The 14,224-nt window shown below is 34.8% G+C and overlaps 3 protein-coding genes across 5 annotated transcripts; 1 reads left to right on the top strand and 2 right to left on the bottom strand.

Moving 5' to 3' along the window:
• Window positions 1–84: 84 nt before the first annotated feature.
• Window positions 85–1,969, top strand: LOC128677971 (uncharacterized). Of its 2 annotated transcripts, none has more exons than XM_053759166.2 (3): window positions 85–474; window positions 1,198–1,307; window positions 1,658–1,969. In XM_053759166.2, the coding sequence occupies exons 1-3, from the start codon at window positions 412–414 to the stop codon at window positions 1,809–1,811; spliced, it is 327 nt and encodes a 108-aa protein (XP_053615141.1). In that variant the 5' UTR covers window positions 85–411; the 3' UTR covers window positions 1,812–1,969. The 2 variants fall into 2 exon arrangements, with proteins under 2 accessions (XP_053615141.1, XP_053615142.1); XM_053759167.2 differs by lacking the exon at window positions 85–474 and adding an exon at window positions 802–989.
• A 550-nt stretch (window positions 1,970–2,519) lies between these two features.
• Window positions 2,520–4,876, bottom strand: LOC128677967 (calcium and integrin-binding protein 1-like). Its single transcript, XM_053759157.1, has 5 exons — window positions 4,754–4,876; window positions 4,508–4,610; window positions 3,897–4,044; window positions 3,376–3,500; window positions 2,520–2,838 (listed from the first exon to the last, which is right to left on the bottom strand). The coding sequence occupies exons 1-5, from the start codon at window positions 4,843–4,845 to the stop codon at window positions 2,728–2,730; spliced, it is 579 nt and encodes a 192-aa protein (XP_053615132.1). The 5' UTR covers window positions 4,846–4,876; the 3' UTR covers window positions 2,520–2,727.
• Window positions 4,877–5,211: 335 nt separating this feature from the next.
• mi (minus) lies at window positions 5,212–13,015 on the bottom strand. 2 transcript variants are annotated; one of them, XM_053759154.2, is made up of 7 exons: window positions 11,733–13,015; window positions 10,806–11,176; window positions 10,102–10,257; window positions 9,628–9,753; window positions 8,063–8,624; window positions 7,430–7,605; window positions 5,212–6,877 (listed from the first exon to the last, which is right to left on the bottom strand). In XM_053759154.2, exons 1-7 carry the CDS (start codon window positions 12,780–12,782, stop codon window positions 6,457–6,459), a joined length of 2,862 nt encoding a protein of 953 aa, XP_053615129.1. In that variant the 5' UTR covers window positions 12,783–13,015; the 3' UTR covers window positions 5,212–6,456. The 2 variants fall into 2 exon arrangements, with proteins under 2 accessions (XP_053615129.1, XP_053615130.1); XM_053759155.2 differs by having other exon boundaries at window positions 8,063–8,609.
• Between the last annotated feature and the right edge of the window lie 1,209 nt (window positions 13,016–14,224).

Raw genomic sequence — 14,224 nt, 5'->3', positions numbered from 1 at the left:
ACAACATGAGAAATGACAGATGACAGAATTAGTATTTTTCTCAGTTTTTTTTTAACAATTCTTCGCATAGTCGCTTCCTGTAGTTTAGTTCGAGAATTTGGATTGAGGGTGTTGTAGCTATCGTCTCTTCCAAAAACTCCTTTAAATTCGTGTATAAAATTACGTCTATTAAATCACGACCTATAGACAGATCAACGGAGTGCAATGCCACATCTTTGTTTCATACGTGACCCGCGCGCAGTGCCTTTTCTGAATCTTTTGACAAAGCCTATGAATGCGACGACGGCAGCGCAGTCATGGTGACATTGAAAACGTTTTAATTTTAATATTTTCTTCAGTAGAAGTTCATTAATATACCTTCTGAAGAAAATTGTGCTTTTGGCTCATATACAAACATAAATTATAAAAACAATGGTTAAAAATATTGTGTTTGTGGATATTTTGCGCCAAAAAGAAATAGAAACATTTTATGATGTACGTACGATTTTCATTCATAACATTTTTTTATTAATAAAGCGGTAAATTTCAATTTTGTTGATAGATCGCAGTGACATGATCACACATTTTAAATCATAAAGTATCATAACTTAATATTATTCTGGCGGACAAAATGGCATTTTCCTTTATCTTTTGAGTAATTGATCTGAGTCTTTTGGTTCTTCAATAGCTTCGTCTAGCTTAATAGCTATTCTACTACATATTTTACCGTACCTAGGTACCGTACTGTAAACCGTAGATAGTTGAATTTCAACCAACAACTTTTTTTATACTCTGTGGCCGAATTTCGGCCGCAGAGTAGAGTTGAGGTACCTATGCTTCTTGCTTGTTGACGTTAAAAAAATGGTGATGATGTGGTGGCGCTAAAATACGAAATGTGCAAAAGTGAAATTTTGTTTTGATTATATAAACTTATTGAAATTAATAGTACAATGGACGATATATTATTTATTGATAATGGAAGGCGAGATGAAATTGAAACCTTTTATGAAGTAAGCCAACAATAACAAAAGCGGGCAAATATATTTTGACATATTAAAGTAACTAATGCATAGCGTGCGTGATCTTCCAAACGAATTCTAATTGCTCGTTTAAATTTATTATTTAATTTTTTTTAATAACAAACAATACAATTGGAAAAACGATTTTGTTGGTTTATATTTGGATACTTGCCAATAGTAAAAATATATTGCATTACAGGCTTGCCAACGGCATAGAGACTATTACAGGGGCTATGCTAGTGCCCATCATCCTTTGATCTTCTTCAAAGACCCTCAGTACGCATTCCAATGTCCGGAGGAGATGACAGTGTAAGTTTGCGCTATATTTTAATGATATTAGTAAGAAAGCAGCTCTATACCTAATATTTTACCAATTTGGCCAAGCTTTATATATTGCTATAGTTTTTATTTATCCATGAAAAAATAATGGATTAGATACACCAAGCAGGGAGATACTATGTTCGCATTTTTCGACCACCACAAATGGAACATTTCTCCCGCTACGCGTCGCCGTCGCGCGCCGTGATTCCTTATACTCCGTCGACCTTTATAAAATATAGAAATACTTAGAAACAAACTTCTCTCTTTTATGTACCTAAAGATATCGGCGGACTATTTTATTTAATCTGTTGTAATAAACACAAAATTATTTATCGCAGATCATACTTGTCGTTCCCCATGTACCACGTGAAATACAAACAACCGCTGGTACTCCCGAGTGAAACGGGCCGTACCAGCAACCCGCCCGCATTGCCCGACCGCACCCTCGCCGGAAGATTCAACAAGGCAGCTTGTAAGGCCTACGTCCGTTAGTATGCCATACAAGAGTTAACTACCATTAGTCAAAACTGAAGAAAAAGATCAAGAAATTATTTAAAAAAATGTTTGCAACTCTTTGCTTTCATTGAATTCGGACGATGTAGGTATGTGCGATTTTTAAATTCTAAAAATACATTTAAATTGATATTATACCTATTTTTTTACTTTTATTCCTCCATCCAGTTATATAGATGTATATATAATATATATGTTCTGAAGATGTCTGTTTCTATAATTTAACTAACTGCCGGGGCTTTTCTCCGGAAATTTACTATATATCTATGTACCGAGAAATATATTTTTAATCATAGGGTCGTAGGAATCATCTAGATTCTACCCTCTTTCCATTGAGAAACACATATTCAAAAGTCCGCATTTTAATAGACCGTGCGAGCGAAGCGAACGAGGTATAACATTCTACTTGGAGCAAAAATACATTGTATGTTTGTAACGCGATAACTTTCGAACCGTTGGTCTGATTTTGATGAAATTTAAAAGGTATGTAGGATCTGCTAATGGAATTTTTAAGTTTTAAGTGAGGGCATCAAAATCGGTTCAGTCGTTTTTGAAATATTCGCAATTTTGTAAAAATTCATCAAAAATGTATTGTGTTCGCGAGGTCTAAGTTCGCGGCGAACAACTACAAGAAAGTAATAATCAATTTCCTTCTTTTCCGTAGTTCTATTGGAGGGGGCTAATTAGGTAACGATTAAGTTGAAATAAACTGTATAAAATATAAATAGTATAAAATCTCTAGGTACAACAAACGCATGTTGTCACTGCTCTGCATAATGTAGGTATATCGACCAAATACACAATGCTTCGCCAGTTTTTATGCGCTTCAAGGAATACCTCTTTCTTTTTAATTTATTAATCACTGCTCAGTCCTCATCGCTGTTTCGGTCACGGTCTACATTCTAAAGTAAAACGAAGTTTCAAATTCAGGGAAACGCGCCAAAATGTATTTGAACTCGCCGAGGCTAATGCCGTCGCTGTGGTCCAATTTTATTTCATCTAGGATCTGTAATTAGAAGAATGTCAGTTAAAACAAGATATCAGTCCCTTTTGTTATAAAGTCCAAACCTATACATATAATTTGATTTTCCCCATGGATCAACTCACTGGCATACAAAGTCATCCTGTTTGTTGGGACATATTTCTACATTTTAGTGATCTCATAAGATATTGAAATAGAATTTAGGGATTATTATATTACTAAACAACAGGTATTAAACGCGCACATACCTTTTTTATTTCTATTCTAGACGTTTCGGACCTTTTTAGGTAGTTACTTGTTATGTGCGCGTGCGTAGGTACCTGTTTTTCAGTATATAATCATGCAACGCGAAAGTAAGTATTTATATAAATGTAAAGTATGTAGTATTTATATAAAGTAAGTATTTATATAAGTACTTATTTATATAGTAAATGTTTAGGGATATCAGTTTTAACCTTCCCTCTGAAAAAACAGTTCAATGAGGTCCGTGAATAACCATGATAATGATAGAACATGAACATGCTAAGTAGTTACAAATTTAATAATCTGTGGTGTTCTTACATTTTTACTTATCTTCTTTTTACTTTCGTCATCGAGTTTATTTTGGTCATTCTTTTTTGTATCCAGCAGTCTATCTATGATCTCACAAATGTCTCGTTCAGTTATTTGATTGTCCTCGTCAAGATCTGTACGAAACAAAAAAAAACATTCCTTGTATAATACAAACAAGTTTGAGCCCCTATGCTTTAAGTATCTATGTCCTATCATTACATGGAGGTTTACGATTTATGAATGGCTAAATAAGTCTAATAATTGTCAATAGGTACAAAGTTTCCAATGGCGGTATTACCTAGTACTCGTAAGCCAATTGGAAAGGAACTCACCAGCAGTTCAATTCGTACCTAAGATTAGGTACTCAATAAAACTACTGAAAACGGGCATAATCAATGGATTGAAAATACTGAAGCGATTTCAGAGCAAGGTCCCAAAGCATGAATGATCTTTAAAACAACTGGCCCTAAACGAATACCTCGGAATGACAATTCCATGCTCATTTAAATAACGCAATATCCTATACTCGCCATATATCCTAAACGCCCAAGTCGCTCTGACGTCGGGTGGACAATCAGCGCTCATGGCCGAACATAAGTCCAACAGGTCCTCAAACGAAAAGGAGTCGTCCCTCTTTGAAGAGAACACCCGAAAGATTCGGTCTTGGAATGGGTTATTCTGAAAATCCAAAGATGAAAACCCACCGGTAAGTACCGAAACTTGGTTTACTAGTCTTAACGTTTTTAATCAAAATATCTTTTTTGTAAAAGATAAGCAGGCCAGCGTCAGCTTCCTTCTTCAACACATACCAAAACAAGCGGTGACGCCCGCTTGTTTTGGTATTCGAATTATATTCTCGCCACGTAATTTTGTCTACCAATTTGACTCTACGTGCTATAGTAGAGTTCTATAGTAATTTACATAGACCACAACTCGCTTAGGTATAGCGAAGGAAAATATCGTGAGAAAACATAGTTGATGTCGTACTAAGTTGAAATCGAAATGGCCATGACCCACTGCTATGTCGACTATGTAAAATCAAGACAAGAGAAACGATGTACCTTACTTTAAATTTATATAGTACTTATAAGTAGAATGCTAAGAATAACAATTTTAAATTCTGTGGTCGAATGTTACTCACCCGTAGAACATCAAACTTTTGGATGATTTTATCCCGGCTAAACCTGTGTTGATAGTCCGCAAGCACTTTATCAGGATCGATTGATTTGAATTTCTTCATCAAACTGTAATAATTTTATTCTTATAACAACACAAAGAAAGAAGAAATCTTACAAATGTGCACATTTTTTTAAAACTTTAGATATTAATCTTTTTTTGTTATAATAATATAATATAACTATAACATACTATAATATATATAACTTACTATAATATTTCGCCTTTGCTTAAATACGTAAGGGTCGTGTAATCTTCCAAGAGATCTTCTGTTACACTAGGGTGCGACTGACCTCCCCCCATTTTTGCTTACAGTTGGAAACGTTACAAACATCAACATAGAAATTTTTTATCTATCTAATCTTACATATCTCATTAATGTGATAATTCTAATGCAACTAATGGTAATTCAGTGTAAGATTGGAGTGTATTGGCATTAGCGGGAAAGCAAGATTGGGAAATATCATGGCAGTCTCACTAGCAGCAGAACCACACGCCCTACGTTATACAAATAAAATTATTCCAAATAAACTTCGCATAGCGACGCCAATAGACAGTTTGTGTATACATCAACAAAGGGGCCGGTGTCTACATTATGTAGTGTAGTCATTAGTGACTACAATTATTAGGCACTATAATAAGTGACCATAAAAACAATAAAACAACATATTACGAAGACCAAATAATTTATTACTTTTACTTACATATTACACTTATAATAAAACCTGAGATCAAGCTCAGCAATAGCAACACGTCACGCATACATTGTCATATAGTTACAATACACCAAAAAATGATTTCAAGTTACACTCGGAATACCCTATGCTCTGCACATTCTTACGTCAATTTGATAATATCAATACTATTAACCAATGCTGGTTACTAATTGCTAAGAAATTCGTCATGCCTAACACAAGTTTTTGATTTAAAGAAGCAGATAAAATTGCAATTTCACTATATACGAACGTCATAAGATACATTTAAATTGACGATCCTAATATTGTGAATATTGTACAACATTATGTAGATAATTAACCCTGTTATTCATAAAAAAGTTAAAGCAAACTAAGATAAAGTATGTTATGTCTCTGTCAATGGCAAATATCATAAGGTGCTATAGTGACAAAACATATTTTACCAAGTACCTATGCTATTATAACTTTTTTATGAATAATGGGATAAATGTTTGTAGTGGTTTCTACAATATTACCATTAGAGTGAGCAGTATTATAAGCCACAAAGGCGTTAATTGCAATATTTTAGCAATTGCCATCTCGTTTTCAACAACAAAAGTTGATCATATTAAATCCGCATTTACAAAACTCGTGTCCAATAAGCATCACATAAGTAACGAAATAAAACTATAAGACAAAACAACGCGGAAAGGGGTAATGAGCTAATTATATTAAATTGACGATATCATTCACTAAATTCCACTGAAGTATACTAGTTCTACTGCAAATGCAGAATAAATGTGTAAATTACACTAAAAGTAGCTACCAACTTAGTAACTAAAAAAGATCCTGTCAGTAACTACCACGACTATAAATAATTTAATTCGATCGGTGAGCAGTTATGCCTCAGTCCAACTTTTTACTGTATCATTTGTGACAAAAAATATATTTTTACATAGACACTCTACACAAAATATTATTTTACCGCAAATAATATAGAAAAGTTTATGTAATTTCATCTGCACCATTGAAACAAAGAAAATTAACAGTTCAAATTGCCACAATGCACAAAAACAAGAGTAAAAATAGAAATGTAGTTACTGAACAAAATAATGTAAAGACAGAGAAAAGGTAAAACCAAAAAAGGGTTATGAGAAACAAAATCAATGAATAGTCAATTATCTACATGCTACCACACAACGATGCACAACACTTGATGAGCAAAACTTAGTCAGACACATCACCTCTTGGGAAACTCCACATTGTCAAAACTAATCTGCCTTCTCGCTCTCATTTTAGCAGCTTCCTCAAACGACGGCATCGAGTTCGATTTGAAAATGCCTAGACTAGCTTTATCAAGCATACTGATCCCGCTGCTCGAGTTGGAATTTGAATCTATATTAACTAGTTTGTCTTGTAGGATATTTTTCGAGGCACTTCTAGGTTCTTGCTTTATGGATATGTCTGTGCAGTTTTCTTTGATCTGTGACGTGAATGTACTGGATGTGCCCTGTCGAGCTCTCATTTGTTGGTAGTCCGAGGCTGAGATGTAGCCGAAGACTTTGGTGTTCGCTTCGTTGTTGAGCCTGGCTTGCTCTTCTTTGAAGCAGTCGTCGACGGATCGGCCCTGGATTATTGCAAACACGTACTGCCGCGCCAGTCTGAAATAAGACGCTTTGATTAATATTTTTTGTCTATAAATTTGAGAAATCTAGATTTGATATCAGTTATTCATATTAGGTTTACTCTCTTTCGCAACATTAGTCATTGCTTTAGTTCATTCAGTGTTTCTGAATGAATTCCTGTGATGTGAAGCCAGAAGTCAACATAAAAAAATATATATATTGCTAATATTTAGTTGGCAAGCGTCTAGTGAAGTGATGTATTGCAAATTTTGGTAAATATATAATAAACATTGGGGATGCTAAATAAAGGCTTGTCAAAAAGTTTGATAGTCAATGGCACTTTATAAAGTAGATTTTTACTGTGCATAAAAACGTAAGTTTTTTTTTTCATTTACGCGGGTAACAACTCAAGCTGCAGCTAATCCTAATCCTAACTAATATTACAAATGCGAAAGTAAATTTGTTTTTTTAACTCTTCACACTTGCATACATATAGTTTGAAGTATGAAGCAGGACATAGGGTACATTTGACCTCGGAAAAATAATTGTTCCTGTAGAAATTGACTGCAGCTAGTGAATTATACATACTTGAGCATGGTGTCGGAGGTGGAGAGATGAGTGCTAGCGAGACGCGCGGCGTGCGGCGCCAGCGCCAGCAGACGCCGCGTGAGGCGCGCCAGCGCTGACGCCTTCTCGCGGAACCCCGCCGACGACATGCCCCAGCCGTGCGCGCGCAGGGCCTCCGTCACCGCCCACAGCAATTTCTGCGATACGTTTGTAATATGTCCTTTATTTATCAGATTCAATAAATACAAATTTAAAAAATTTAAAAAACCCGCATTCAAATCAGTTTTCAATATAAACAGATAGCGGGAATGTCCGCGGGGCTTTGCCTAATAACTTTGTGGTTTCGACCTCTCATAACTTATTATTTTCAACATCTCTGATTTTAAGCGACGTGATGAAACCGTACCAGATTTTAAGTTAACCATCCGCTAGGAAACTGAGAAAACCGCATTAAAATTCCATTAAGTAATTTTTACGTTTAGCGCCAACAAACATAGCCCAATAAGTTTTATTATATGTATAGATATAGAAGATGTTTTAACACAGGAGTAGAAAATTTTCGATGTGAGGTGACGATAGTGCGGGAGTAATCGACTTAATAAATTGATATGATTATATGACCTTAGATAAAATACTTATAAATATTGCATTTACCTTTTTATGAATATCATTCAACTGAGCTGTATTCTTCGACATGAACATTTCAGACGCGCGACGGTTAATCGACATATGCGACGAATTCCCAATAGTATCTCCACCAAAAGACAGACTTTTAGCTATTTTACTTCGACTAGTCTCCGGTACATCATCCAATGCATCCCGCTTCCTTTTCAAAAACTGATCACTCAATGAACCATCTGAACTTTTAGTTTGAGCCAATTCTGGAGACCCGAACAATGCTCTTTTGGATTTCATTGCTTGAAGTGGCACAGAAGTGCTTGTTTGCACCGGGACAGATTTTCTGTTCTCCGGACTTATGAATAAGGCTCTTTTTAGCGTCTCTCGCGTGGGCTGTGATCTTGTTAATGATTCAGGGTCCATGAGGAGGCGTCGCATAGCTTTTTTCTTACTGGAGCCTCCACTGCGGGTCTTGGGTGTCTTGCCTGGAGTTTTCTTGCCTGGGGTTTTCCGAATGGGTGTCTTCTTGCCAGGAGTTCGTCTGAGCCGGGGACTTTTCCTTTCTGATGTGGTGATCAACTTTCTGTGTGGGAAGAAACTTAAAAACATTCTGTTGTTAGATTAATGTGAAATGTATTAGGTAAATATGAGAATGGTAAGAAGTTTTAGAGACAATTTTCTCTTCTTAATACAATAAAAAATAAATATACTAAGTTACATTAGAGATTAATTGCAGAATATATCTATCATTTAAGATTAATTGCAGAATATACCTATCGTTAGGCTTTACCTGGTGATCTAGATACTCTTATACGGCTAATAAAGTTTGTGTAAAAGGAACCATCTGGGGGGATGCACTAACAAATAAATTACTAGATTATATTTATTAATAATCTACTTATATTTCTTTGGTATTTTTCTATAAAAATACGCGAGTAATTGCAATGCCTCATAAGCATTGATAGTGAATCTGAATGCTTTTGCGTGCATAAAAATGCAGTCATAAATTGATTATTACATTGCTTTTACAGTACAATAATACTGAAGTATCTTAGGAGGGTTTTGTTATTTATTGTTATGCTAATGGGCATGCATAGCAATGATGATAAGGGTGCACAGCATATTGTCTTGTTCAATATTTCCATAAGTCTTTCTACAGATTTACCATAACAAATGGAGGATTATCTTTTGTGCTACTGAGACCTCAATTTTGATCAAAACAAAATATATTCTTATATTTTGTTTTGATCAAAATTGAGTTTTGTTCATTGAATCAATGTTACTAAAATTAACAGTATTTATGCATTATAATTGGAATAATTATTGGTCTGTGCACTAAATCGACACCTTTTCATCCTAAGTCTTAATATGCAGAGAATGCATGGGGTTTGAAGAAACTCCTTGGCGAGTCATGATGTTGCATCAACAAGAATCCTTAAAGAAACCCAGAGATCACGAGTGAAGCCTAACCATCAACATTGGGGCTGGATTAATTAAGCAGCCGACTCTTCCCGCAAAAAAGGGCCCCAACAAGAGGCCAATGCGAATCATAGCCCTGTAGAGAAGTATTGTGCACAAAGAAGAGAGAAAAAGATACATACTTCTTGTCAATGAGCACCATCTTGCTGTTAGCCGATTTGTCGCTGATGGTGGCCGCGCTGCAGAACGCTTGTCGCCGCCGCGCCAGGTGCGACAGCCGGCGGCCCGGGGACTTCGCTTGTGCCATTCTGAAAATAACATGTTAAAGTTTTCCAGGTAACTTCCTCAGCTGTTGAGCGTCAGAGCCTAAGGCCCCTATCCTACATTTATTATCTCCACTTCGCACGGTCGTTTGTTAGTCAGTTGTCATCAACTCATGTCCATACTAATGTTATGTGAAAGTGTATTATTTGTATCTTTTAGTCAATACAGAGTATGGAGTGATAAATCTTTTGTGTGGGAATAGTTGGAAGGGTAAGGGTGATAAGCACATGCAATTTTGGCTACTTTTTTCCGTGGGCAACTATATAATAGCTTACATATAAAGGTTACAAGCTGAAAAATCAAGTTTTCCTTTTCATTTGTGTTTCACTTACTTGAGTCTAAGAGCCTTTCTCTTGCTAGCGCTACTGGGGGACTGCAAGCCTCCAGAGTATATGCAGACACTTGTCTCTGTTTCGGCTCCTACAAACCGCTCGCCGTACCGTAAGGCTAGCAGCTCAAACTTCTCTGAGTATGTGGTTACGTTGTAGCTGTAATGGTAAATAATATACTAATTTAAATAAATGGTTTAAATGCATAATTATTTATGCCTCAAAAAATTTTAAAGCAGTAATACTCCTATGATACTTATTATTGCTGCAATGACTGCTACAAACTTGTGAAGTAATTCATAAGAATGAAAACACCAATGTTTTCAACTATTTTATAGCAAGATGCCTACGATTGCTCCTGCCTGACATCAACCCTGCTTCTTTCTTTGTCTTTTAGTCTCCCAGGTAATCCCTACCAAGTTCCGCCCTAGAATACTAGGGTGGAACCACAAGCTACAAAACCGTAGCATCACCTTATAAATGCTATTTGTACATTAATTTATTCCAGAGTTAAACTAGTTGTAATGCATTATGATAAGTTAATGATTAATTTATGGTTAAAAGGGCATTTTGAATATCATTAATTGTAATGAAGATATATTTGATGATAAACGAGAATTAATGATGTGAAACTTAATAGCATTACTTGGTTAATGACATCAGAAGTTAATCACTAAGTTAATATTCTAATGTTATAGAATACTTACTAAACATCATAATATCTGCATTTCAATATATCTGGCCATGCTGTCTCCAAAGCCTCAATTTCACTACCCAGTCTAATTTCAACAGTCCTATCATTTGTACTTGTATCTAGGTCAGAATCACACTTTATACTCTCAGTACTTTTCATTGTATTTCTTTCACTGTCTTCTGTCCCTTGTAAAGACTCAGTTTCTGTTGGAATATGAACAAATGAGACTCTCTTTGTTGGAGTTGCTGAGTTGACATGTGAAGCGTCAACCTTTGTGTCATCACTGAATGCCGGCAGGAAGCAATAGTATTTTTGTAGCATTTCAGTGACATCAGTCTTTAGGGTTGTAACAGATGGAGGGGGCAGTACTCCAGCAAGAGTTTTCTGAAACAAAACCACACACACACATTGTAAAAGTTGTGATTTAGTTATTCTAGCCCTACATTATTATAACTTACAGAAAATAACAAAACAATTATTTTTAATAATCAAATATTAAAAATAATTGTTTTGTTATTTTTAATATTTGATTATTAAAAATAATTGTTTTGTTATTTTCTGTATTGTGATTAAAAATCCTTGTAAGGTAAATTGTTTTTGACAATTGAAAATGACAAACAATGTACCTTACAAAAAAAAATTAGTTACCTTAGGGTAACTCATGTAGTGTTTAGACACTAGTGCTAAAACTTCCAATTATCAAAAGTTAGCCATCTTGCACAATAAATATGCCTCTTTTCTATAATTGTAAATGAACATTCAGCAATGAATTAAAAAATGTTAATTAGACATGTTATATACTATACATACTTGCTTTTATATGTGGAAACTTGTTAATAGTTTCGTTGATATTAATTAGTTATAACATAGTTAAGAAAAGCTGTTAGTTTCCCTAATAAAATAAAATAAATAGAAATAAATTAATAATGAATTCACTTACCTCAATCTTCCTAACTTTTCTTTTCTCATAAGCTTCAAAATCTTTGAGAAAACTCCAAAAAGGTTCTGCTTCCATTTGAGGCTCTGACTGAGTGTCTTCATCGTTATCAGAGAACATGTCTGGAGACCGCACTCCACTGTCAAAAGAAGCCTCCAGTGATGAATAACTCTGCTCAGAGTTCCACTTAACATTGCTGCCTTCCCCCTGCCCTTCTTTCTTGCTCTCCTCATACTGAGAATCCCCTGTACTTTCTGTTGTTTTTTCACCCTCTCCCTTCATATCACTGCTGCTGTGTTCATCCGATGACATAACCCTGAGGTCATTGACCTCCGATTCAACGCCATCAATATCATCCACCCTCTCCAAATAAGATTGGCAGTCAGTAGACTTCTCATCCAAATTCACTAATGCATTGTTTGAAGTCAAAGCAGTGATTGGATCCACAATGGGTGTCAACTTTTTGACGTGCTTTATAGTGCCATTAAAGGACAATTCACTTATAGGTAATTTAAACACGTTCTCCGCGCTCCTCACGTCACGGAACATAGGCACACTGTCGACTGCGTTATTACTATTTTCCATAGTAGAGGTTATAAACACCGGCTGCTTGAATATATCCGGTTTTGAGTCGTCGGACGATATCGGCACGTCTGCTAGATCAGACTTATCATTCAGGAGACAATTATCAGCTGTAGCAGAAGAGTTATCAAGTAGCGATACAGCCAGAGACGAATTGGATTCAGCCTTGACACACAAATCACTTTGCAAATAACTTTTGTCTAAGCCTAAACTGTCAGAAGGCGCTTGATTCAATAATATATTTTCAGGTTCACAATGTTTGTTTTTATCAATCGATGGTGCAACGACTGACAAGTCAATATTACTGCCACTGTTGGAACTTTCGTAATCGCAGTTATTGGACGAAATTGTTTCTCTAGGATTTTCTTCTTCCGTAAAATTATCTACCACATTAAAACTTCTCAAATAACGCTCGTACAAAGAAAAGCTATCGCTCATTGAGTGACAATTTGATTCTTCCAGGGATTCCATAGTTGTTCCATAATACCATCACAGCTACATTATGTGTCCATAAACACTTTGATATCGTCAACATAGAAAACAACAATTAATACTATCGTTTTTAATTAACGGAGCAAAAATTATATCAAAAACAATTACCTACTCTACTCCTACTACCTCAACCCACACGAAATTTATAAAAACTTGAAAGGCGCCATCATTAACACGCAATCGCATGTCACGCCATTTTGATTTTAAGTTTTTTTTTTCATAAAATAGGGAGGTGGATTGATAGATAGCCTACATTATGGTGCCCGCTCTATAGATTTAAAAGGGCCCGCTCCGCACTATGCTCCATCATCGAGACAGGTACATAATGTATCTTAGTTAGCGCGGCTGCATACGTTCGGTTTCCGTATCAGGATTTCAACAGTGGTTGTCTATAATTTAAAATAGTTAAAACTATTTTGGTGATTATTTTAACAATTTTTAATCACATATTTACAATGGGAAGATACAAATCATCTTCATATAAATTTCTTTGGTTATCTCTCAGATCCATTTTTTTCTAAAGTATAACTTGTTATTTTGAACAAATACATATAATTCAAGTATATAGATATAAGTTAATGTTAAATAGCCCTTTTCTTTAAATATATTTCATAATGTGTCATCTGCATACAAGTTATGTATTATGCGTATACATCTTTTTTGAAGCAGAAAAGTGGAATTTACATTAACAGAATTCCCCCAATAGATAATTCCATATGTGAAGTAACGAAAAACATTTGCAGTTCGAGCAACTTCAGCTGAAGAGCTTTCAGCAAGTATCGAATGAGCGTTACAGTAACTGGATATTGTTTTGTTAATTTTATCTACGTGCGATTTCCAATTTAAGTTACAATCAATATTGACACATAAAAAGTTTGTTTCGTTTACGTCTTCAATTTTTTTGTTAGTTTCGTGAATATTTAAACTATATGGTTTCTTATTATAATTTCTAAACTGTATTATTTTTGCTTTTGTTAAATTTACTGTTAAGTTTATTGATTTAAGCCAAATTACTGTACTATTTCATTAATTATTATAATTAAGAGTTAATGCATTATTATTTTTTACCAATTGAGTTAAAAATATCATGTTGTCTTCAAAATGACGAAGTTTTATTGGCTTTGTAGATCTGAATGCCTCAATTAATTAAAGTTCCTTTATATTAAATCATTTTATTTCTCTTCTATTTCTATCAGCTACATTTTAACGTCTTACAAATTTAAACCATTTTTCACAACAACAATGTCACTCTATGAGATAACCATAAACAATATAATATAATAGAATATAACCTTTAAATGTGGTGGCTGTCCACTAACTTACTTATACTCAACACTCTTCCTCAGACATCACATTTAAAATTCCTAACTTAACAACAAATTCTTTTAAACAAAACTTACTAACAGGCTTAGTAAAAATAT

This window comes from Plodia interpunctella, chromosome 18, assembly GCF_027563975.2.
Source record: "Plodia interpunctella isolate USDA-ARS_2022_Savannah chromosome 18, ilPloInte3.2, whole genome shotgun sequence".
Lineage (NCBI taxonomy): Eukaryota > Metazoa > Arthropoda > Insecta > Lepidoptera > Pyralidae > Plodia > Plodia interpunctella.
The sequence above is the reverse complement of the archived record's forward strand: the minus strand, read 5'-3'. Positions and strand labels throughout refer to the sequence as shown.

Excerpts from the sequence above, each read along its gene's own strand:
- LOC128677971 (XM_053759166.2), top strand. The coding sequence starts at position 412 with ATGGTTAAAAATATTGTGTTTGTGGATATTTTGCGCCAAAAAGAAATA. Across the intron at positions 475-1,197 it reads AAATAGAAACATTTTATGAT|GCTTGCCAACGGCATAGAGA; the intron begins GTACGTACGATT and ends ATTGCATTACAG. Across the intron at positions 1,308-1,657 it reads TGTCCGGAGGAGATGACAGT|ATCATACTTGTCGTTCCCCA; the intron begins GTAAGTTTGCGC and ends TATTTATCGCAG.
- LOC128677967 (XM_053759157.1), bottom strand. The coding sequence starts at position 4,845 with ATGGGGGGAGGTCAGTCGCACCCTAGTGTAACAGAAGATCTCTTGGAA. Across the intron at positions 3,501-3,896 it reads TTGGGCGTTTAGGATATATG|ATCTTGACGAGGACAATCAA; the intron begins GCGAGTATAGGA and ends TGTTTCGTACAG. Across the intron at positions 2,839-3,375 it reads AAAAGAAGATAAGTAAAAAT|ATCCTAGATGAAATAAAATT; the intron begins GTAAGAACACCA and ends TTCTAATTACAG.
- mi (XM_053759154.2), bottom strand. The coding sequence starts at position 12,782 with ATGGAATCCCTGGAAGAATCAAATTGTCACTCAATGAGCGATAGCTTT. Across the intron at positions 11,177-11,732 it reads GAAAAGTTAGGAAGATTGAG|AAAACTCTTGCTGGAGTACT; the intron begins GTAAGTGAATTC and ends GTTTTGTTTCAG. Across the intron at positions 7,606-8,062 it reads TGAATGATATTCATAAAAAG|AAATTGCTGTGGGCGGTGAC; the intron begins GTAAATGCAATA and ends AACGTATCGCAG.